Source organism: Heloderma suspectum, chromosome 5 (genome assembly GCF_057233095.1).
Source record: "Heloderma suspectum isolate Gila_16-S chromosome 5, 16-S_ref, whole genome shotgun sequence".
In the NCBI taxonomy this organism is placed as follows: domain Eukaryota; kingdom Metazoa; phylum Chordata; class Lepidosauria; order Squamata; family Helodermatidae; genus Heloderma; species Heloderma suspectum.
The window spans coordinates 111,787,562-111,813,495 of NC_139462.1; the positions used below are offsets into that span (position 1 = coordinate 111,787,562).

At 45.3% G+C, this 25,934-nt stretch overlaps 1 protein-coding gene across 1 annotated transcript in view; it reads left to right on the top strand.

The window, feature by feature from the left end:
* Positions 1 to 23,920: 23,920 nt before the first annotated feature.
* The window catches only part of LGI2 (leucine rich repeat LGI family member 2), a 32,426-nt gene continuing 30,412 nt past the window's right edge, over positions 23,921 to 25,934 (top strand). Inside the window, exons 1-2 of the mRNA XM_084860341.1 lie at positions 23,921 to 24,108; positions 25,496 to 25,567. Coding sequence (XP_084716467.1) covers positions 23,921 to 24,108; positions 25,496 to 25,567 — 260 coding nt within the window. The remainder of the gene's footprint in view (positions 24,109 to 25,495; positions 25,568 to 25,934) is intronic.

Sequence of the window (25,934 nt, forward strand, 5' to 3'; positions counted from 1 at the left end):
CCAATGAGGTTTCATCCCCCGTCTTTCACATTACACCATCCCCACTTTGTATTGGAACTGCAATTTCCTGCTTCCCTGCTGTCGCTTTCAATACCCTGATATTCTGGTATTTCCCAACCATGTGCTCTGCTCTTCAGTGTTCGTCACCATATAATGTCGTAGTCCCCTCCCATGCCTGCCCATATATGGCGGTGTTTGTATTTCCCTCCTGTCCAATCACAGCTCTCAACACCCCCATGAGGTCTTCTGGCTACTGATTGCATAGCTTCATCAGCACTCAAAGTTTCATCACCAACAAGCAAAGGGCTGGATGTGCGCGCACTTGTCTGATCTCGGAAACTCAGCAGCGTCAGCCCTGGTCAGTACTTGGATGGGAGACTGCCTGGGAATCAAGCTTTCTGCATTCAGCAGGGGGTTGTTCTATCCCTTCAAATGACACTAAGTTTTACCTCCTTCTATCCCCTGCTTTGGCTTCTTTCTTTCTTTTTTAAATTAAGGCATTATCTTCAAATCTTCAAAGAATCATAGCTTCTCTAGCCTGATTTCTCTGCACACTTGCCTGGGCAAGCCCAGGCAGGCGTAATTTTTTTCACAGTCCCCTCCATGCTCGCAGCATGGAAAGAAACACACACACATATCCAGGCAGACAGTCATCACTATTCATGGACTAACATCAATAAAATTGTCCGTGGATATTTTTAACGTCATCTCACGAGCGGCGGACAAAAACAGGGCAGTCTTCGAAGCTTCGAAGCTTCAAAGCCGCTAGCAGCCCCCCCCCCCCAAACCCGAGTGCTGGGTGCTGCCACCTCTCTTCCTCACTCCGGCTGTCAAGGGCTGGCGTGGAGAAAACAGCATCAGGAGACACCCCCCAGCCTCTTGCCCTGGCCTCCAGCAGGTGGGGGGGAGAAGATGATAGGTTCCTCCTTCTTCCCTCCACCCCCGCCTGCTACAGTAGTGGCAGCAAGGGACAAGCTGGTCATTTTCCCAAAGGCCAGGAGAACTTACGGAAAATGACCAGCCTCTCCCGTGCCACTGCTGCTGTAGTAATGATGGGGGGAGGACGAGAGGTGCTGCCTTCTTCCCCTCTTCTTGCTGAGGGAACTGGTGCCCGGGGTGTGTGTGGAGTGGCAACTTCTCGCTGGGCTTCGAGCCCCAACAGGATGCTTGCATCATCCCTACACACACACAGGGATAGAGGAAGAGAGGGACGGTGAGCGGGGAATCAGCAGAAACAGGAAGAGTTTCTGCTCCTCCAGTGAGAGCTGCCTTCTTTAAGAGCAGGAAAACAACACAGCGCACAAGTGTGAACTGTGCTTGCACATTCGATGAAGTACTGGAACGGGGAAACAGGGTGAGTGTGAATAATCACGTTTTAATGCGATGGCATTTAACTCGGCAGTCTACTGAATTCAGTGTGCTAGCAGACACAAAGTAGATCCTCCCCCAGGCTTCCTGACCATTGGTCATGCTGGCAGGGACTGATGGTAGGTGAAGTCCAGAACATTGGGAGGATACCAGGTTGGGGAAGGGTGTCTTACACAAAGTGCACAAGCTAGCTCTTAACATCTGCTTATTCACTCCCCACCCCCCACCCCCTTTTCGGTTTGTCTGTATGAGTCAGTTAGGGATTGAATTCACATTTGTGATTGGGAGTATGAAATATAGCAAATGCAAGAATTCTGAGCAAAACCAAAAGAGTATTAGGATTCCCCTGTGATAATTTGGAGCTGAGAATCTGGCAACCCAGACAAACATGTAGGCTACCACTCACGCAAAGACATTCCTAGTCATATGGAATATATATAATGTTTGCTCAGTCAGTTGTCCAGTGTTCCAACCCTAGGTTTTTCACTCATCCCTGCTTTGGCCTGGTAATGTAGGATCTGCTTTATGTTTCTAAATGCGGAATGTTGGTACAAATTTTGTGTTTAATTTGAACAGCTCTTAGGGCACCTGAAGACATATATCCCTTCTTCTGTGGCTTCCTTCCCCCACCCTGTAGTTCCTCAGCCAGCACACATGCTAGCCTTTGAGTTCACTGTGGATTTCCTGCCCCTCTTTGCCTGTCTCCCCATTCTTTAGGTAGGGTGTCCACCTTAAAAAAAAACAAAAACATAGAAAGCTGCCTTATACTGAATCAGAGGACTGGTCCTTCTAGCTCAGTATTGTCGACACTTCCTCAATATGGGACCCTCCAGATGTGTTAAACTATAGCTCCCATCCCCCTGGGAAACAGAGCTATTGGTCATGCTGCCTGGGGATGATGGGAATAATAGTTCAACAAATCTGGAGGGCCTCATGTTGGGGAAGGCTGTTTGACACTGACTGGCAGAGGCTCTCTAGGGGTTCAGACTGGAATCAGTCGCAATCCTATGTAGAGAAATAGGGACTGAACTTGAGACCTTTTGTATGCAGAGCAAGCTCTCTGCCACTGAGGTAACCCCAGTGGAGGCTGGTGGCTCCGATTTCAGTGGGGCTGTGAATTCATGCTGAGTTTCAGTCAGAACCCACCAGAACTCTAAAGGAGCTAGCCATAGTGCTGAACCCTATCCCAAAATAGGTTCAGCACCTTGAATAGCTCCTTTAGAGTTTATTTATTTATTTATTTATTTCTATACCACCCAATAGCTGAAGTTCTCTGGCTGGTTCTGACTAAAATCCAGAATGGATTGACAGCCCCACTGAAATCGGAGCCACCAGCCTCCATTGGGTACCCCCTTCCCTTAAACAAATTCAAGCATCTTCAAAGCTTATCCAATCAAATGTTTGTTCCCTGCCTGTTTTTATTTTTTTACACCTAATAATTTTAAAAAAAATAATGATGTGTCCCAGACAGGGTTGAGGGAGGTGGCGTTGTGATGTCACAAAGGCCAACCAGTCAGCTCTATGCACAGCTAGCTTCTGCTGGAAAGAAGCAGAACAAGTTTCTCACGAGTTCAGTCCTGAAGGGAAGATTTTATATCTGACCAAAACAGTGTGTGGTGAGAATGATTCCATAGCAGCTTGACTGCTTACGTATGCCTGTATGCATGCTTTCAAAAGAAACAAAACCCTACACAATAGCCCTAGCAATTTCTGAATCACACAGAAGTAATGGGAGGGTGAGGAGCTAAAGGACTTCAAACATGAAGGCCTCAACTATATGTTGACTAAGCATGTATTCAAGTTAGAGATATAAAAATGTGAACTTACACTGCAGGCAGTCCTATGTTTGCAAATGGAGTGGAACATAAATAGAATATTGATCACTTCCACTGAAACAAAGGCCATGGATGACGAGAATCCCAACAGTCTGCTCTTTTTCATGTCCTTTATTTAACCCATTTTTAAATGAAAAGACAATGATAAAAGACTGAGATAAAAGTGCTGTACGTTAGGAGCTCATTTGAACAAATCCAGTTATATTTTCAAAGGCTCTGCACAAGAAAGGGAGTCTTCATGCTGAAAATGATGCGCACCAATGTTCACAATTTCTCCACAAACCCCTGTGTGGTTTCTCACAAATATTTACCTAAAAACCTCTCTGTACACTCAGGCTGGGTAGTTGTTTCTAAATGAAAAAAACAAAGCTAAGCATGCTTGAATCAATTTTTCTATCATTATAAAAGAGGGTGTGTGTCTGTCCATCCGTCTGTCAGTGCCATAGCACTGAGACCATGAAACCTAGATACCTGAAACTTGACATGCATATTAAGGTGACCTTAGGGGTGTGCATCTTGGGGTTAATTTGTTTCTAAAATGCGTTAATTAATTTTAATGTATCAATGTAGCTGAAGCCTGCAATAATATATTCAGCCACTGGGGCAGACATCCCTAACGAGCACCTTGTTTAGCAGTCTGTATAGTTTGAAGCCAGGGGAGAGTTGTAGGCTCAGGGTCACAGTTATGCACCCTCCCCCTGCTTTGGGGCAATTTGTGGGATTGCTTCCACCTGAATGCAAGATACAATGCAATTCATAAAGCTACTAGAAGCATATTGAGTGAATGCTAGTACAGTAATTGGGAATTAGACTGCAGGTTTGAACATATCCATAGGGAGAAGATGCAGAGGTTTTGAGAGCATGTTTTAAGATGCACATAGTGTATGTGGGGTTCTGGCCAGGCCTGTCGTAGCCCACTGTCACCCTTTGGGAACAGAGAGTGTGCCCTAGAACATGTCTAACATTGCACTCTGACAGGGAAGAAGGGAATGGGCATGCAATTTTTAAGGCAGTTCCCTGCAATGATTGATCTTCTCATTAATGAACCCCTGACAAACTTCTGAGTGATACCAAGATTTCCCTCAAATGCAGTTTGAAAGCCTCTGGCTTAATTTATCCAGAGGCCCAAGTAACTTTAAAGCTGATCTTTGCAACACCAGCTGTGGAAGCTTTTTGCTCTGCATGCTGAATGACACTAGAGAGGTAAACCTATTTCCTAGTGCTTTATCATTTCACTCATGTAGTCCTGTTTATTGTCTAAATGAAGTTTTTTTTAATGATTACAGAGACATATGAGGGGTGAAAATATGGCAGCCTTCATAATGTGCAGCTGTCCATCTTTAATCTGCAGTGACCATTCCTTGAGAGCTCCTCCACCATCGCTGCTCTCTAGCCGAAATGTGTGGCTGCGGGGAAAACAAATGAACGAGCAGCAGCATTGCTCTTTTTTTCTCCTCATGAGAAGCCTGAAATTGCTTTGTGTAAATGTGTGGAAAATGCTGATATTTTGTTTCTATAAATATCTCGCCTCCCGCGTGCCATATTTCATTTGTGCAGTTTCCTAGGAGTATTTGGCTTCTTATCATCGGGACTCAGAGTGTGGAATACAAATGAGCTTCCCCTGCTAAGAGTTTACCTGGCAACCAGTCCTTGGAACATTGAGGGAGGCTGTGTGTTCGCTGAGTGAAATGAACTATTGACTGAATCAAATTTCACTGAAACACTTGAGATTAGAAAACATACAGTTCTGCTATAAACAGCCAAGATTATACTCGGGCGCCTCTTGCTCTGCGCGCTGAGAGACATGTGGGCAGTTTCTGCCCCTGCCCCATGACTTTGCCAAGTGTTGCCTTTTGCTTTTACCCATACTGCCTCTACACCGAGAGGTTCCTGTGACTACTGGGTCAAATAGCCATTGATAAGACTTTATGAATTTGTCGAAGAGAGCTTCGGCTATTGGGCAGTATAGAAATAAATAAATAAATAAATAATCTAGTGGTTTTCAAACTGCGTTCCGGTGGCTACCTCAGGAACTGATCAAGGATTTTCCTGATGAGGAGATCAGTAACGGCAGCCAAACCTTCCTGAAATGCGACTTGCCTGGTACTGCCAAACTTTTCCCCAGGGCTGTTCAAGACAGTTTGCTGCCTGAGGCAGAGGACAAGATGTTGCCCTCCCCCTTCCATATATAGAAGCCAACTGGACTGAGAGCTGAATCTTATTTCAACAGGGCAGCAGGCTAGCTTAGGGGACACAGTGAGACCACGTGGCCCACGCAACTCTGTCCTCCAACATCTTACCACAGGATATAAATATAACACCATCCACCCCTATCACAGCCCTGCTCCTACAGTGCACAGTAATGTTGAGCATATTTTAGAATGCCCTTGAAACCTAACGTGTAGAATTGTGCCTCCAACATTCATACCAAGTTTCATTCTCATATCTTAATGTTCAAGGTAGTTAGCGTGTATATTTGCTTGTTATCCGCTGACAGAAAATGCTGAGTAATGAGAAATATTATCTGTTTGAAAATGGAGATCTCAGAATGAAAGTTGGCATGGATGTTTTAAGGCATAATTCTATGTTTGAAGTTCAGGCAACAGCTTAACACCCACACACATTTTCAAGGGAACCAGGAAAGATGTAAAAGAGCCAGTAGGGTACAGTGGTTAGGGTGTTGAACTAGGACCGGGAAGACTTAGGTACAAGTTCCAACTTGGCCATGGGTGACTTTGGGATAGTCACTGACTCTCAGCCTACTTTACAGGGTTCTTGTGAGGATAAAATGGAGAGGTGGAGGATCATATATGCTGTCTTGAGCTCCTTGGAGGAAAAGGTGGGATATAAATGTAACAAATAAATAAAACTCATGGCAATATGATATTTCCCTTGAGGATTCATTCATTCATTACATTTCTATACTGCCCTTCTGCCAAAGGTCTCTGGGTAGTTCACAAAACAAAACTGAAAACCATAAAATACAATAACTTATAAAACACAATATAAAAACCATGAGTTTAAAACAGAATAAAACCAAAGTAGAAATGAAGATAAAAGCCAGAAGCAGTGAAAAGTTCTAAAAACTCACTAATGCTTAATTTTTAAAACTGAAGGGCTGAGAGATCAGAAAACTGAGAGATCAGAATGAAAGTTGGTATATACTTTTATGACAAGGTTCTCCATTTGAAGTCTGAACACTAGCCAGACCCCCAAATCCATTTTCAAAGGGGTAGGGGGATAAGATATCTATAATGTGTTATATGAAGTGAGGGAGCTCACCAATGGTAGTTTACTAGTTTTATGCCATATAAACCAATGGCCATTGCCATAGCTTGTGGAGGGGAATTCCATAGGTTAATTATTTGTTGTGTGAAGGACGTCCTTCTGTCTGTCCATTACACTGACAGAATTTGTGGCATTGATCCAGACTTGCAGAAATGATCTGTTCTCATGTGAAGCACAACGAATCATGTGAAGTGCCCTTGTATAACTTTGATTTGGCCAATCATTTAACTTTGCAGTGACAAACCTGCTGACAGACTAGGAGGTGAAAATGTTTCATTATGCTTATATGGCAAACAAGATGGCCCAAGCCTATCTCAAGGAGAGCCCCCAGCAACACTAGACAGGTCACTTATCAAGATCAGCCTCGGATGACCTTCTCTCTGTCCCATCAGCCAGGACAGTTAGGCTGGTGAGGATGAGGGAGAGGGCCTTCTCTGTGGTGGCCCCCTCCGTGGAACTCCCTCCCTAGGGAACTCCGCAATGCCCCCTCTTTAATGAGCTTCCGCCATGCACTGAAAACTTGGTTATTCAGGCAGGCATTTGGGGTGGGTTAGGGTATTTTTAAATAATGTTTTAATGTATAATTTTACTGTTTTAAATTGTACCATTGTACATCGCCCAGAGTGGCCAGGTGACCGACCAAATGGGTGATTAAGAAATTTAATAAATAAAATAAATAAATAAAATATGCACATATTTTCTACATACAAAGGCAGATATCTTGAGCAAGGATTGTTTGTATTTGGTTCATAAATCTTCCCAGTTTCTTTGTGTTGCTATATCCGTTTCTTTGTGTTGCTATATTACTCACCACTGCTTAGTGTTGCATCATAGGGATTAAACCTTTCATCCTCCTAAACCAATTCGTCTAAGCAAGCATTAAAATTAAGATAATTAGAAAACGTATCTTTTAAATGGAGCTCTCTGTGTCAAATTGAGGCCACAACCTAGCCTTGTTTGCCAGTGTTTCTACAGATTCAGTTGTTCATTTCTAAATAGCCTTCCAGCTCTAACTGTGCCTTCCAGCACTGCCTTCTGGAGATCACTGGCCACAGTATCTCCCTCCCAATTTGTTTTTGAGCTATTTGTTCATGCAGTTACTTGGGTATGTCTGGGCCTGCCCCACTGTAGGTTCTGTGTCTGCTCATTCTCAACAACATGTCTTTCCTCTCTGGATTTGGGGCACCCTGCTTCCTTTCCTCTTTTAGCTTTTATGGCTCTCTTCCATGTCCACCAAGCTATTTCCTCTCACCTCTGGGAGGAACTGTGGGTGATTCCTAGCAGGTTCTCAGGTCACCCTGAAGCTCAGACCTGTTACACTGGGGGTGGAGCCCACTAGTGGAGCTAAAGGGTAGTGTCTTATAGATCAGAGGCTGGTACTTGACGGAGTCAGGGAATAGAGCCTAGCAAATAACATCTCTCAAGACAAGCAGAAAATAGTCCTGTCACGCTCAGATTTTAGTCTAGGGGTGTTGAACCTCTGTGGGTCAAATAATCCAGCCCACCTGCAGTTGAAATCAAGCCCTCTCAGGTTTCCCAGATGGCCATGCCCCCTTTCCCTCACCTACAGATTGTTTGGCGCAGAGGACCCAAGTCCTTTTTGGACCCAAGCCAAGGGCACATTTAGGAATTGGAGAAACTGCTGTTGGCACTACCACAAAATGGCTCCCACGGAGGATGTCGCTAGTCACATAAAGGCTGTTGTAGGGGCCTGGCTAGTCAAAAGTGGCCTAAAAAGAGGGAGAGAGATAGTGAGGCTAGAAGCTGGGAGGGAGAAAAAATAGCAAGGCAAAAGGGGAAAGGGGAGAGAAGGAGCAAGGCTAGAAGCTGAGTGTGGTGGGGGAAGAAACAGCAAGGCAAAGGGGTAGGGAAAGAGCAAGCCTAGAGGCCGGGGGAAGAGACTGAGCTAAAGAGGGGGTGATGGGGAAAGAGCAAGGCTAGAAGCTGGGAGGGAGGGGTAAATACCAAGGCAAAGGAGTAGAGAGGAGAGAAAGAGCAAGGCTAGAGGCTAGACATGGAGAGAAAGAAGACTGCCCTAACATTTTCCAAGATGGTTATTTTAAATTTTATTCAAAGGAGGCAAGGAATGGAACGCTTCATGGGTGCTGCTGGAGGTGCCCGCAGGCACCATGGTGCCCACGTGCCCTGCCTTGGGGACCCCTGGCTTGGCGGTTTCCTGGCTTCTGCACAGTCCCCCCTCTAAATGGTGGAAATGCCTCTCCTAAGGCCTAACTACTGGCTGTAAGAACTTTAAGTCAGAACATGCTAGTATGTTTTGGCCCTGCCCCCTTTCCTTTTGGACCCACCCACCAGTGCTATCCCTGAGAGCTTCTTTGAGATTGAATTCAGCCCTCAGGCTGAAAAAGGTTTGACACCCCTGTTTTCGTCCTTCCCCACAGATGCTTCTAGACTGGTGGGTCCTATGCTACCTACTCATTGCGTTTCCACTGTATGATAGATAAGGAATTGTAACTGACTTTCCACACTTTGGGAGCGGGGTATAGCGCTTTGTATGTGGGTATATCCCACTGTGTTCCATCCATGTGAGTGGGTGCCCCGTACCCATGTAGGCAGGGGAAGGTGAATTCATCTGAGCATACTATTTTTAGATAACTTTCTAACCATATTTAAACCCTATTTAAATTGGTGTTAAAGCACTTCTGTAAGGTAAGTGCTATTTCATTATTACCTCAATAATTAAACAAATTTTTAAAGGTGTTCTTGCAAAGATCACCAGGGGGGGGGGGTGGACCACAGCTGCTAAAATGGTGCCAGCTGGAAGACCAGAAAGGCAGCGTGTTGTTTAATCATTTTTTTTTTTTACAATTGCATTAAAATACTTTCTCTTGAGTGCTATTGTGCATAAAAATTAATTGTTGTTCAGTCATTAAGTCGTGTCCGACTCTTTGTGACCCCATGGACCATAGCACGCCAGGCCTTCCTGTCCTCCACTCTCTCCCGGAGTGTGCTCAAGTTCATATTCATTGCATCAGTGATGCTATCTAGCCATCTCATCCTCTGCCGTCCCCTTCTCCTTTTGCCTTCAGTCTTTCCCAGCATCAGGGTCTTTTCCAGAGAGTTTTCTCTTCACATTAGGTGGCCAAAATATTTGAGCTTCAGCTTCAGTGTCTGTCCTTCCAATGAGCAGTCAGGGTTGATTTCCTTTAGGATGGACTGATTTGACCTCCTTGCAGTCCAGGGGACTCGTAAGAGTCTTCTCCAGCACCACAGTTCGAAAGCATCAATTCTTCGGCGCTCAGCCTTCCTTATAGTCCAGCTCTCACAGCCATACGTTGCTACTGGGAAAACCATAGCTTTGATTATGCAAAAAGGTATTTTAGCACAAATTAAAAGATTGATTCAAAACATAAAGTCCATGCATGGCAATAGGCTCACCTGCCCAATATGTCACTGCACATATCAAAATCATATGTCCAGAAAAATGACAGAAGAATGAGAACCATCCACACCTGTGGAGATCGTGCTACTGTTCTCTTCTTTTCAAAAAGCTCAGATTTTCTGCAGCTTGGGAATAGACGGAAGCATGTGGAAAATGCAGGATGATTATTATCTGGTGTCATCAGGTAGATGCCCCATGAAAAGTGAGTGAGCAAAACATCACAGTTGCATGCACCCCTGAAGACCCTGAAAGTAACCCTGGAGGATCTGAGAAGGAGGTTAAAACTCTGAATTGATAAGTAAAACATCAAGAACTGGTATCCATAACTCCTGGACACCACATGACAGGCCCTATTTGAAAAGGACAGTAAGTGAGCCTAGGGGTGTTCCAGAGGATATCCTGTGGTTGCCAAGCAACCACAAGGAATCCCCTCTCCTTTCATCCCCAGAATGGCCAGCAGAGAGGTCTGCACTATGGAGGGAGACAGAGCAACTCCCACATCCTCTTTCAAGGCCATTGCAGCAGGAAAAACAGCCGACTATAGGCAAAATGGTCTTTTAGCTTCCGAGGAGAGATGCATTATAGATTTGTTAAAAAGAAAAGAAATGCTCCCCGTTGGTGCACAGCATGACTCTTTTTATGTGGGTGGTAAAGGCCAAGAGACCTAAACAACATTAAAATATTCCTGTCCTTTTCCAGAACTAAGTAAGGTATGCAATTGCAAAAAATAAAGGCACCTTCCTTCACACAACATCTGAATATGGTTTTTTTTAGCTCCCCTTTCCAGTGGCGGTCCCACATGAAAGTCCCCCATCAAATGCAAGGGGCTGCCACTGGGAGGGAAAATTGACCATATATATAAATGTATGGAGAATGGGGGTGTGCAGTAATTAGCATTGCTGATGTCCGTGTGCTTTGAACAGATGATGGAGAAGCTGTTGCAACAATATCTTTTGGCAACATTAATCCAGCATTAATCCAGACTTCTGGGACAGAATATTTACTTTCTGTTCAAAGGAGAAAAGAGCTCCTATACTGTTGTACAGTTGTGTGGTAAAGGAGCACCAAATTAGGCTGGAGCTTTGTCCCTCCCTGGGTTTTAAACCCCATGTAACTATTCATCAGGTGTACCTATATTTCTAGCCAAAACACTTGTTCCTCACTCTGATGGACGGCTGTTATAAACAATTAAATTGGCACATGTACTCGGAATGCATGCCAAAGGAGCACATTTCTATGCTTTAAAAAGCACCAAAATAAAACTGGAACAGGTGAGTATTTGACTTGTGTTGATAAAAGTGCCCCACTTTGACTGGACTGTTGCAGCCAGGGCATTCTAAGAGCATTTGTTGTAGTTAGCCTTGAATACCGCTCAAAAACTATAACAGTGTTAAATCGCAATCATTACAATAGGAGAGTTAAGGATGTGCTTAAATCTCTTCTGTGGAAATGAATGATACTTCATGTTTCATTTGGCTGGATTGTTCCTTTCATTTTTTAAAAAATTGTGAATATATCTAGAGCAGATTTTTAGATTTTGATAATATTTCCGCCCCGTCCACCTAGCAATATTTCCTTGTTAATGCAGATATTGTCCCAGATGTTACAGGTTGCATACTCCAGCATCTGATGCAGGCTGTCACCAGGCAGCCACATAGCCATGACTTGGACCCATACCAGTTTCTCCAGATGTTTCAGAATCTTCCACATTTAACAACTCTATGGTTGAAACCCAGTCCTCATCCAGGAGTTCTGTTCTCTTTTTTGCATCTGGTCACCCTACTTTTCCAACCCTGGTAACATGGGCTACTTCAGAAGCAGGTGTTGCTTAACCTTATAGGTCTCTCCTATATCTGAAACAAGATTCATGTTTCATTGGATCGGAACGAAGTGGTTTTGAGCGGTGCCTCCCCTCGCCTTTGATTTATTTCTTCCTGGAGCACTCACAGGTGCAGCTGGAGGCCTGAACAGATTCCTGCCTATTTGCAGGTGGACAGAGAATGGGACATATAATATTCTTTACATGCCTTCCAGTGAGCAGGGCAAGCAGAGAGCATCACATTCAGAACAGGGTCGTATTACTTTCCTCCCCTGTGAGTGAGAAAAGGTATCTCCGGAAGTCATTCATACACTGCAGGAGGAAAGGCAGAAAGTATGTAAATACAATTTTTTAAATGTGTAAAAGGCTCAAGTAGAAAACAAAGCCCAACCATCTCAGTGCTCCTGAAATCTGCATTGTCATGTTTTAGTTGCTGTTCCTCTTTCTTGAATTGTACTGCATTATTATGCATTTATTATTCATACAACACTAACACCAACAACTTTATGTACTGCACCAACCATATACATTTTTAAGCCGTCATCTTTAAACATGGCTCTTAGTAGTGCCATTGTGGAGTGGAAAAAACAAAGAGCACAGAAGCACGCTATTGAATTATCACATTTTAATCTCACCCTTCCTCCCGCGACGAAGCACGTTTCTAACCTCACAAAGTCGAGCCAGCAGATAGTGACTTGCCCTAAAACAGCCTCCCGCCTTCCAGATGTGTTGGACTCCAACTTCCATCATTCCCAGCCAGCATAGCCCCTCAGGTAAAATGCATAGGTTATTGAATCCATGCCTTTCAAATCCATGTCTTGCACTTTACCCGCTATACTACACCGCCTTTAGAGTGCAATCCTATGCACGTCTAAACCTGCACAGGATTGCACCCTTAATGGCTTCAGTATTCCTGGGTGGTAGGAACCCATGTGAGTGAGCTGCTGCTGCTGCTCTTATCCATCATGCACTGCAGAGGCTGCAATGGCACTACGACGCACTAGTACTGCTGCTGTCCCAGGCTCTGTGGGAGATAAGCTAGAGGAACCTTGCAAAACACTAGATCTAGTCACATGTTCTCCCTCACTCATTTTTCAGGTGGCTTTACCCTCCCTTACTCTGTCACATCTGCCAATGGTGGCTGTGGCTGGTACAGCAGCATCACTAGTGACAGTGCAACGTGGGGTGGCAAAGCTGGTGCAGCGCTCCTCACATTTGATCCTTTGCCACTTATTTGTGGTGCAGCTGCTCAACAGTTTGGGACACAATACTGTTTCTATGGAAGAGAGGAGCAAGAGAAGCTTCCCCTCATCAGCTCTCCTGCTGTTGCCCATTTTAGCTTTCCCTACTGCCAAAAATCGTCATGCTACACTCCCCCTGCCAGGATCAACACCACCAAGGCCACTCTGAACTGTTCGCCCCCATTCCGTTACAATCATGGGCCATCTACACAGCACCACTTTCAACTTTCACTCCACCGCAACTGCGCAGCATTGCAGCTGTGAATTCGCTTCTGCTGTGGTACACATGCATTTTACTGTGGACTTCTCCAATGGGAAAATCCGCTGTGCTCTGTCACATAGCTGTTGAAGCAAAGTAAAGTGCGGCAGTCATGCTGCTTTTTTTTTACCATTATATTTTAATGTGCAGCTGCGCAGGCATGTGAGGGAAGAGGGTGTGACTCCTCAGGTTTTAGTGATTGTTTTGTATTTTAGGGGTTCTTTTGTGTCTGTCCATTCCTCGTTAGGTAAAATGTGGGTGGTCTGCTCCTTTGTTACCATGCCAACTGTTTGGCAGTCCTCCAGCCCAAGACTCTCATGTGTCCATGAGAGGTATGTGCCTACTCCTCATTCCCAATTGGTGGCTGGAGTTGGTCCTGGATCTTCTGCTCCCCCAATACCTCCCAGCCCTTGGCCATTGACTCCAAAGCAAAGATATGAAGCTGCAAAGGTGTGCGAAGATGTGGTTGAAGAAATGAGCATGCTTCTCCATGCCTCTGTAACTGCACAGCCGTGAAGGAACAAGGAGGAGTGAAGGGGTGTGACAGAGTGACACACGCACTAGGCACGCCTACCGCACGCCCACCACAAAATGCGAAGTCAGTTCAGGGGAGGGACAGACACCTTGCAACTGTGGAAACCTGCAGCAAACCAAAAACATTGCAGCAAATGCTTCTTTGGAAATCCACAGTGGTGACTACATCGTATGTTCCAAATGATCTCGAATCGCAGCAGCCCTGGAGTAAATGGCTCATGTAGATGGGGCCTCAGTATAAGCATTTAACAGCCAGGCTTCTTGGGCGGATAGGGAGACATGTTTCTCCCTCTCGTAATACTAGAACCAGGGGTCATCCCATGAAGCTGATTGGTGGAAGACTCAGGACAGATCAAAGGAAGGACTTCTTCACACAGCACATAGTTAAACTATGGAATTTTCTACCACAAGACATAGTGATGGCCACCATTTTGGATGGCTTTAAAAGGGGGTTAGACAAATTTATGGAGGATAAGGCTATCAATGGCTGCTAGTCCTGATGGCTATGTGCTACCTCCAGTACCAGAAGCGGTCTGCCTATGTACACCAGTGGCTGGGGAACATGGGTGGGAGGATGCTGTTGCACTCATGCCCTGCTTGTGGGTTCCTGGTTGTCAGCTGGTTGGCCACTGTGTGAACAGAATGCTGGACTAGATGGACCCTTGGTCTGATCCAGCATGACTCCTCTTATGTTCTTATGTGTGTGAAACTGCAATCATATGCATACATAGCTGGCAGTACGTCCCACTTAACTCAATGGGATTTACATTTGCATAGACATGTATAAGCTTGCATAGTAAAGCTAACTACCTGCTACCTATTGGGACTCTTGAAAAAACAGTGAATAGCATGGTGTGTGCCAAACCATCTCTCTTCTAAAATGTAGACACTGCAAGGTGAATACAACCTATCCATAAACATATGAATGGGATAAAGGGAAGTGTCAGGAAAGGAGCCAATGTAAGTAGTGATGAGAGCAGCCTTCCCCAACCTGGTGCCCTCCAAATATGTTGGACTACAATTCCTACCTCATCCCCAGCCAGTATGACCACTCAGCCATGTAACTCACTGAGTTACTGTGGGCTAGTCGCTCCCTCTTGAGCTAGTCAGTACCTCTCAGCCTAGCCAACTTCACAGAGCTGCTATGATCAAATTTGGGGGTGGGGGATATGTACGTCACTTTGGGCTCATTGGAGGAAAGATGGGATATAAATGTAATAAATAAATATGAGGGATGGGAGAAAACGTAACAAGGAATAGATGCTGTACTCTACTCAATGTCTTCAGTTGATATAGGGCTCGTTCACAGAAGTCAAGTTATCTGCTTGCCCTCTAGAATTATCACTTCCAACTCTTTAGGCTGAACATGGACCTGTGTGTGTCTGTGCGCGCACGCATGCACGTGCGCGCGTGTGTGATGGGAGAAGAATAGGACTAAACCAATCAAAATTCTCCCTCTGCATAAATTCACTACCATCAACAGCTACTTCTTTAGATACAATATGCCAGGCTGGCTGTTACTGAGGCTGAAAACAATATGCTTAAAAGGGTATTTCTGTTCTAAGGAACAGGAATAGATTGGAGGAATTCATGGAACCATCTTTTTACCCCAGACCTCCCAGCCACTGAAATCAATGGAGGCTTCCCCTCACACACACTTTTTTTAAGCATCCCCCATGGGGGGCTGGAATTTTGGGATAAAAATGAGTTAAAGAAGCTTAAACCCTCCTCTCTCAAAGTGCCAGGGTCCTGACCCAAACTGTGGCTGAGTGTGCTAGCAGGAGAGTTGGGAAAACAATAATGTATAGCTCCACTATGCATGATTAGGCAAATGTTTTGTTTGGCCCTGATCAGAAAGGTCTAAGGCATCCTTCCCCAACCTAGGTCTTCCAGATATTTTGGACTTCAACCCCATCAGCCCCAGACAGCATAGCTAATGATCAGGAAACCTGGGAGGTGTAGTCCAAAACATTTAGAAGTCATCACATTGGGGAAGGTTGGTTTAAGGCATGCAATTCCAAGGTACTGTGAGTGTTAAGAAGGTGTTTGCAATAAAACTGTACAAAAGTTTTAATAACCTAAAATACAAAACTTCATTAAAAAAATACAGAACTTAATTTAAAGTTCTCGAGCATCATTATGCAAGCAATAAAAAAGGTAACTTGTACATACATAATCTAAGCTGGACAGATATTGACCCTGGCACAGGAAAAATGAGGGCGAAACTAGTAATGCTGTGGGAGATCTGTTTGGATCTCCTGCTATTTTTGTTTTATTAAGGGGCTGATTTGAAGAACAGTTATTGATGCTCAGGGAGGGTGCTTAACTCCCTGCCCAATCTAAATTACCCCCCTAAAGCTACTATTGTCTAGCTCTACATGAGTTGGGGTGGGGGTTGGGGAGAAAGGTACAGAAAAAGGCTTACTTTGTCCCAGATGTTACAGGTTGCATACTTCAACACTAGGCAAAGCTAGTGGGACCCTAACCAGTCCCTTAAGTTCTTTCAGAACCTTTCACATTTAACAGCTCTGTGGTTGAAATCCAGTTGAAACCACTAACCAGACTAAAGACCCAGATCAAACCAGCTAACCCCACATTTTATATACACAAAAACCTGCCAGCTCCTGAAGCTGGTAGAAAAAAACATAACATATGCAGGTATGTTTCTTCTACTGCAGCAAATAGCAGCTTGGCGGGGCAGGGGGGTTGATTTTCAGTGGAAAAACAACATGGTAAAAAAGGGTTAAACCCTTGTGCCACAATTCCTACCCTGATTTGGGACGGGAGGGCATGTGGCTAGTAACTGCAAAACACTTAAAAATTCAGAGGCACAGATGCTCCTGCAATCATGTCTAGTTTGGCCTTCAGTCTGCTGCAGAGGGGAGGGGCCATGGCTCAGCGTTAGCTCTGCATGGTCCCCAGTTCCATCCCCAGCATCTCCAGGCAGAGCTAGAAAAACTCCTGCCTGAAACCATTGAGAGCCATGGCTGCCAGTCAGTGTCAACAGTACGGGGCTAAATGGATCAATGGTATGACTTGGTTTAAGGCAGCTTCCTGTGGTCCTATGAATTCCTCCACATGGGGTTGGCCTTGGTCCAGGGGGATGGCCAGGGAGGTAGTTGCATTAGGCTTGAGCTCAGGCAGTACAGAGGAGAGCGCTGCTGCCAATCAATGTTGGTAATACTGGGCTAGATGGATCCATGGTCTGACTTTGTATAGGACAGCTTCCTATATTCCTAGATGTGAAATCAGCGTAAGGAACGATTAGGAAAGTTCTTACAATGGGGTGCAGGTGGGGTCTCCTAAGGATCTGTATTGGGACTAGTACTTCATAAGTGCTTTGGAATAAGGGATGATCAGAGAGGTTGCCAAGTTTGCTGATGACCTCAAATTATTTAGAGTGGTAAAAACAAAAAGGGATTGTAAGGAGCTTGAAAAGGATCTCTCCAAACTGGAGGAAAGGGTGTTAAAATGGCAAATGCAGTTCAATGTGAGCAAGTGTAAAGTGATGCACATTGAGTGGAAATTCTAACTACATATATACACTGATGGGGTTTGAGCTGGCAGTGACAGACCAAGGAAGAGATCTTGGATGATGGTGGATAACCCGATGAAAACCAGTGTGCATGCATTAGCTGAGAAAAAGGCAAACTCTATGTTAGAGTTAATTAGGAAAGGGACTGAAAATAAAACTGCCAATATCATAGTGCCTTTATATAGTTCTATGGTGCCACCACACATGGAATACTGTGTACAGTTCTGGTTGCCACACCTCATAAAGTATATTGTAGAGCTGGGAAAGGCGCAGAAAAGGACAACCAAAATGATCGAAAGGTTGGAGCAACTCCCTTACAAGGACATCTTTCTAGTTTAGAAAGGTGAGTATAAGGGAGCATAATAGAGGTGTATAAAATTACGTATAGTGTGGAGAAAGTGGATACAGAGAAAACCTTTTCCGTCTCCCATATTACTAGAACCCAGGGTCATCCAATGAAGCTGAAGGATGGGAAATGCAAGTCAGACAATGGATAGTACTTCACACAGTGTGTAGTTACACTGTGGAATTCACTACCACAAGAGATAGTGATGGCCAACTTTGATGGCTTTAAAAGTGGGTTAAGGAGCAATCCTATGCATTTTGAGACAGAAAAAGGTTTTACAGCTCTCAGCATTCCCCAGTCAGCCATGCTGGCTGGAGAATGCTGGAAATTGTAGGACTTTTTTTCTGTCTAAACATGCATAGGATTGCACCTTTAGAGAATGATAAGGCTATAAATGGCTACTAGTCACAATGAAGCACTGACTGCTAAAAGCCTCTTAAGTAAATGAGATAAATGCAGTGATCAAGGCAGCTAAAAATGGTGCCTCCATATTTAGAGTCAGCCTACCTCTGATTATTGGATGTTGGGGACAAAGAGGGGAGGGCAATCTTCACCATATCCTGTGAGCTTCCTGGGACATCTGTCTAGGTGCTTTTGGAACCAGAGTGCTTGTCTAGAAAGATCTTGATTTGGCTCAGGAAGGCAGTTCTTATGTTTCCTGTAAGTTTCCAGAAACTGTGGAAAAGTAAACACCGTACTTTAAGCCATGTGTGGCAGTGTGGCTGTTTGCTGTTGTGGGAAGAACTGCCCTGTGAAAGTTTAAAGAGGAATAATACTGCATGGGTTACAATAGAATATTGAAATAACTCTTGATATCAAGCAATCCTGATGCCAGGGTCACACCAGCCATTACACCCAGCTGCAATGCACAGTGTATAAATTTGTTGCTCATCAAATGTACAGCTACTTCAGTGCATGATGCAGACTGCATTAAGCAACTGTGTATCAAAATTGTGCATGCAATCTCACAGATTTTGCAAATCCAAACATGTACCATTCCCTCCTCTGGTGGATCCAAGTTTTGTGTGTGTGTGTGTTTTCTTTTTCAGTTATTGAGAACTGTGGGACAAGACATGTTTTCAGATATGTTCATCTCAGTTTGTCAACACTTAGCTTAGTATGACTAATAACTAACAATATTGTTAAGAGGTGTCCCTGTCATAAATGCTACTACTACCAAACTACAACTGTGCACAGCTTTTGTATCCTTTCCCAGTTCTCTACTGGGAAACAAACAGAACGAACTTGAACTCTTAATACAGGAGGGAAATTATGACTTGATAGGTATAACTGAGACTTGGTGGGATGACTCACATGACTGGAATACAGCAATTGAAGGATATAACTTGTTCAAAAGAACAGGAGGAACAGAAAGGGAGGTGGGGTTGCACTGTATGTGAAAAATACATATCTCTGCACAGAAATACAGGAGGATGTTGTCTGCCTCCTGAGGAATCTGTATAACGACCAAGTAGCAATGGTAAGAACAGACCACAGAACAATGGATTGGTTTAAGATTGGGAAAGGAGTACAGCAGGGTTGTATACTCTCACCCTACCTATTCAACCTGTATGCAGAACACATCATGCGACATGCTGGGCTTGATGAAGCCAAGGCTGGAGTTTAAATCGCTGGAAGAAACATTAACAATCTCAGATATGCAGATGATACCACTTTGATGGCTGAAAGAGAGGAGGAGCTGAGGAACCTTATGACGAAGGTGAAAGAAGAAAGTGCAAAAGCTGGGTTGCAGTTAAACCTCAAAAAAACCAAGATTATGGCAACCAGCTTGATTGATAACTGGCAAATAGAGGGAGAAAATGTGGAGGCAGTGACAGACTTTGTCTTTCTAGGCTCAAAGATTACAGCAGACGCTGACTGCAGACAGGAAATCAGAAGACATTTACTTCTTGGGAGGACAGCAATGACAAATCTTGATAAAATAGTGAAGAGCAGAGACATCACACTGACAACAAAGGTCCGCATAGTTAAAGCAATGGTATTCCCCCCTGTAGTAACCTATGGCTGCGAGAGCTGGACCATAAGGAAGGCTGAGTGAGGGAAGATAGATGCTTTTGAACTGTGGTGTTGGAGGAAAATTCTGAGAGTGCCTTGGACTGCAAGAAGATCAAACCAGTCCATAGTCCAGGAAAGAAAGCCAGACTGCTGACTTGAGGGAATGATATTAAAGGCAAAACTGAAGTACTCTGGCCACATAATGAGAAGACAGGATACCCTGGAGAAGATGCTGATGCTAGGGAAAGTGGAAGGCAAAAGGAAGAGGGGCCGACGAAGGGCAAGATGGATGGATGATATTCTGGAGGTGACGGACTCGACCTTGGGGGAGCTGGGGGTGGCGACGGCTGACAGGAAGCTCTGGCGTGGGCTGGTCCATGAAGTCACGAAGAGTTGGAAGTGACTGACTGAATAAACAACAAAACGAGCTTGGTAAACGCATCGAGAGTATCTGGATCAAAATAAATGGAGCAAAGTATAAAAGGAACCTGGTGGTCGGAGTCTACTACTGGCCACCCAATCAAGGAGAAGACCAGGATGAAACTTTTGAAAAGCAAATAGCCAATGTTTTAAGGAAGCATGATGTAGTAGTAATGGGGGACTTCAATTTCCCCAATATTTGTTGGGAGACAAATTCTGCAAAACATGGCCCCTCCAGGAAATTCCTGACATGAGTGGTGGATAACTTCCTCCTACAGAAAGTAGAGGAAGGAACTAGAGGATCAGCTATCCTTGACTTGATCCTAACCAACAGAGATGACTTAGTGGATAAAGTAGCAGTTACAGGAACTCTGGGGGAAAGCGACCATGTTCTACTTGAGTTCTTGGTTCTAAGGGACACAAAAGCCGAGTGTAGTCAAACGCGTACCCTGGATTTTAGAAAAGCTGATTTTCATAAACTCAGAACAATGATCAGTAAGGTCCCATGGCAAGCGATGCTAACAAGAAAAGGAGTCCAAGATGGGTGGGAGCTTTTAAAAAAGGAAATTCTCAAGGCACAATTACAAACAATTCCAACAAGAAGAAAAGGTGGCAGACAACAGAAGAAGCCAATGTGGCTTCACAAAAAGCTTAGGAATTACCTGAAAACAAAAAAGGACACATATAGGAAGTGGAAAGAAGGCCAAGTAACAAAGGAAGAGTACAGGCAGGTAGCACAGAATTGCAGGGATGGCATCAGGAAGGCTAAAGCTGAGGACGAGTTGAGAGGGATGCTAAAAACAACAACAAGGCTTTCTTCAGCTACGTGCATAGGAAAAGGCAGAGGAAAGAAATGGTTGTTCAGCTATTAAATAAGGATGGCAAAATATAACAGATGACAAAGAAAAGGCAGAGGTGCTCAATCCCTACTTTGGCTCAATCTTCTCCCAAAAGAGGGTCTATGTCCCCCCTGGCATAGGCAAAGTACAGGCTGAAGGGGCAGGATTGCAGCTTGAGATCGATAGGCATATGGTCAAGGAACACCTCATTACTTTGAATGACTTCAAATCTCCAGGGCCAGATGAACTGTATCCTAGAGTAATAAAGGAACTGGCAGAAGAACTCTCAGAACCACTGTCTATTCTCTTTGAGAAATCATGGAGGACGGGGGAAGTGCCAGATGACTGGAGGAGAGCTAATGTTGTCCCTATCTTCAAAAAGGGTAAAAAGGAGGAACCTGGGAACTACAGACCAGTCAGTCTGACATCAATCCCTGGGAAAATTCTGGAGCAGATGATAAAGCAATCCATCTGGAAGCACCTTGAAAACAATGCAGTGATTTATCTTGTTTTTAGACCTCTGTCCATGTCTAGAAGATGTTCATTTGTCTATGTTCTGTGAAAGCAGAACTGTCTGTCCAAAGCAGCCTTCCCCAATGTGGTACCCTCCAGATGTGTTGGAGTATAACCCATCACCCCCAGGTAGCACAGTGAACTTCCATTTAAAATATGTGCTAGTAAAAAAGGCTTTTGAGGACAGAAAAGAGCAACGGTAAGCATACTTAGAAAAAGAACAAACTAGTTGTAGTGTGTTTTGTAGGAATATAATGTATGTATGCTTTTATTTGCCAACACCACTCTGAAATCTGATATTGCTGAGTAAAATGATTATCTATCCTCTGTACCATTTGTATCCCAACATTTTGCCAATGGATAATGAGGCTGTGGCTCAGTGGTAGAGCACCTGCTTTGCATTCAGAAGGTCCCAGGTTCATAGAATCATAAAATAGTAGAGTTGGAAGGGGCATATAAGACCACTGAGTCCAACCCCCTGCTCAATGCAGGAATCCAAGTCAGAGCACCCCTGACAGATGGCTGTCCAGCCTTGTCTTGAATGTCTCCAGTGTGGGAGAGCCCACTGCCTCCCTAGGGAATTGGTTCCATTGTCGTATTGCTCTAACAGGCAGGAGGTTTTTGGCTGATGTTCATGTTCAGCCAGAATCTGGCTTCCTGTAACTTGAACCCACTATTCTGTGTCCTGCACTCTGGGATGATCGAGAAGAAGTCCTGGCCTTCCTCTCTGTCACAACCTTTCAGGTACTTGAAGAGCGCTATCCTATTTCCCTTCAGCCTTCTCTTCTCAAGGCTAAACATGCCAAGTTCTTTCAGTCTCTCCTCATAAGGCTTTGCTTCAATCCCTGGCATTTCCAGATAACTCCTGCCTGAAACCCTGGGAGTCACTGCCAGTCAGTGTTGACAATACTGATCTACAGGGACCACTGGTCTTACTCAGTATAAGGCAGCTTCCTATGCTCCTATGGCATACATGCCATGCCTGCCTCCCATTTTATCCTCACAACAACCTTGTGAGATAGATTAGACAAAGAGGGAGTGACTAAGCCAGGGTGACTCAATAAGCATCATGGCTGAGCAGGGATTCGAACCCAGATCTCCCTGGTCCAAATCTGACAGTTTACCTACCATGCCATAATAAGAGCCAGTAATGACCATTGGACATGAATGGTCTGTTTTCCAACTCCACATTAAGAAATAAACAAAAACAAAACAGGGTTACAAGTTGCTCATGATCATGCTTGTTCACACGACAAGCTCCTTTATGCTGCCACCTTTCCACTCCCAGGAAATGGCTGGATGCCCAGATCCCATCAGTGTGGTATCTACATTCTTTCCTCCTTTGAGACAGTGATGCAAGCAGGTGATTTTGGGCCCTGGACTACTTAATGGCCTTGTGGGGTGGCGGGGCCTTAGACAGCCATGTGTATTCTGCTGTGAAGCACACAACTAACATTTCCCTTTCCCTCTGCCCCCACCCACTCCAGTCACTATTTCATGCTTTAAAGCTGCTTCTACAGTCCTGTTACGCTAGACCAGCAGCAAAAAAACTGCTTCCCAACCCTGACTGGAGAGGAAAAAAATACTCTGAGCATGGGCAGTTTTGTATTTTAAGCTCACTTACATCATAACACCATCATGTTTGCTTCTGCTGCCCTCTTCACCCGCTATTCTTTTGCGCCCCCCCCCCCAAGGTTCCAGGGTCCTGGACTTTGGTCCCAGCAAGGTCCAGAGCTGGCTGCACCATGGCCTAGAAGGAGCCATAGGGTTGGGGTTGGGGGGCGGGAATGGGGAACTCAGTTGGAGATGGCCGTGCAGGCTGGTGGCTCCAATTCCGGTGGGGCTGTGAATCCATTCTGGGTTTCAGTCAGAACCAGCCAGAACGCTTAAAAAAAAAAAATAATAAGCTCTCCATGGTGCTGAACCCTATCCCACGATGGGGTCAAGCATCGCGGATAGCTTCTTCAGAGTTCTGACTGGTTCTGACCGAAACCCAGACTGGATGGACAGACCCACTGAAATCGGAGCCACCAGCCTCCACTGGGAGATAGACTCCTTTGAGCGTGGGCTGTTTGGGCTGTGCGCGTCTGTGTGTGCGCGCGCGCGCGCCAGTCAGTGTGTGTGTGGGATTATTTTCAAACTCCCCCTCGCAACGATGCCTTTGATGAATTATTCATGAGACAGAAGGAAAAAAAAAAGAAAAGCACAGGAGAAAAAAAAAGAAAAGAAAAAGGCCGACGTGCTGATGTCAGTCAGTCAGGGGGCAGGCAGGAGTCCAGTGCGGAGAAGCCGCCTTGGTGGAGCTGCCGCTGCAGAGAGAGGGAGAGAGACCCACTCCGAGGGACCTCAGGGTGCAGCATGCTGCCTGGCTCCCGTTCCACTGCCATCCTCTTCAGCAGCAGCGGGCGCAGCGGCGGCGGCGGCAGCCCCGGCCTCGCGCAGGGCACGCGCGCAGGGCCCAGAGGGGACCGCGAGGCGGCGGCGGCGGCGGCGGCGGAGGGCGCAGGATGGCTCGCTCGCGGGGCGGCGGCGGCTCCTTCTGGCTGCTGGTGCTGGCGGCGGCGTGCCTGCTGCAGCGCGCCCAGGTGAGGAAGCCTCTCCGGTGCCCGGCCACATGCAGCTGCACCAAAGAATCCATCCTTTGCGTTGGGTCGCCCAACGTGCCGCGGACCCTCCCCGGCGACATCAGCTCCTTGTAAGTCCAGCCGCGGCGGGATCGTGGGCTAGGGGAGGGGTGGCGACGGAAATCCCCCCCTCCCGCCTCAAGCAGCGGTGGTTAAGTTCAGGGCGGCGCAGGCTGGCGGCTCCGGTTTCGGTGGGGCTGAGAATCCATTCTGGGTTTCAGTCAGAACCAGTCAGAACTCCAAGGCGCTGAACCTATTTGGTGGCTAGGGATCAGCACCTTGGATAGCTTTTTTTAAAAAGAGTTCTGGCTGGGTCTGACTGAAACCCAGAATGGATCCATAGCCCCACCAAAATCGGAGCCACCAGCCTCCATTGGTTCAGGGTTCTCCCCCCCCCCCCCCCTTAAAACTTTCCTCGCTGGGTGCTCGAACCCCAAGCGAGGTGCATTATAATTAGTGACGGGGAGGCGTCTGGCTGGCCTCCCGTGGTTCTTTATGCTAGTGCCTTGTGTTGTGTGCGGCGGTGAGAGGGGTGGAATTGTTCCTGTCCGAAAGGTCTTTTCTTTTTCGTGTCGTTGGCATGATGAGCGAGGGCATGAGCAGACGGTTCCAGAGGATGGAAAGGTTGGGGCGAACGAACGGGCCGCCACACAAAACTCAGATCACTAAAGAGAGAGAAGCAAGTGGCCATATTCGAGTCCTGAATAGTGAAAAAGAAATCATTTACATCTTGATGAGGAATTATGCTGACATGAACTACCTTGGAACAAAGATGGTTTAGGCTTCTGGAACTTAGAGTTAACTTAGCGAGTTTGGTGCCTTTGGAAAAGAAGAGCTTTTCAACTGGATTCGCTTCTTAAAACATCAGCTGAGCTTTAAAACCCTTTAGGCTGGCATCCTATAGCTGCTTGCCTGGGAGTAAGCACCACTGAACTCAATAGGAGTTACTTCTGAGTAGATGTGTATAGGATCGCGCTGACAGTCACTGCTTAGTCTTGTGTCACACACTGAATTCTTTTTCTTGCAGAAAAATAAAATAAAAGCTTAAAAATCTGTAATGCAAGGGAACAAAGTTGATCCCCTTTCACTTTTTGAGAGAAAAGCGGTCAAAAGTCTACATTATTTAGGATTAATTGGATGGATTAATCAGCAGATGGGGTGAAAAGAGAGCACAGAAAACCATTGAGGGTCAGGTTCAGAACTGGAAAAAGGGACATCTATAGATGGGTAAAATACATGGAGGAGGCAGGGTCTTCAGTGGGAGAGGTTATGGCAAAGCCTTCTGCAGTCTAGTGCCCTCCAGATGTTTGGGCTACAACTCCAATCATTCCCCAGCCAGCATGTGTAGGGATGCTGGGAGTTGTAGTCCAACACGTCTGGAGGGGACAAGATTGTGGAAGGGTTAAAATAAAAACATGTGATTGGTTCCTGTGGATTTTTTTTCTGTCCCCCCCTCAGGAGTCTGGTAAATGGAACCTTTTCTGAAATAAAAGAAAGAATGTTTTCTCATCTGCCTTCCCTGCAGTTGCTGTAAGTATTGCATCATCATCATCATCATACGTTAAGAGAGACCAGTAAAGCTCATCCCTGGGTAGAGGTGTCTTGGAATTTTAAAACAGCTTTTTTCGAAATCACAGGTTGGGACTCACCTTTGTGGGTTTCCTATGAAATGCAAAAGGCATGGTGAATGTTAATTTTCTACAACCTGGGAAAGCCTGATAGATGGTTTTCAGTCAAAGTCAACTTTTGCACAGGTAGGTCCCCTGAGTAAAAAGTTGAAGGTTCATCAAAGGAAAGAAAATGAACACTTGCTTGGTTGGAACTCTGCTAGCAGAAACCTACTTAAATTGGCATGAGATTATAAAGTGTGTTGATTGGTTGATTTGTATGGGGGCGA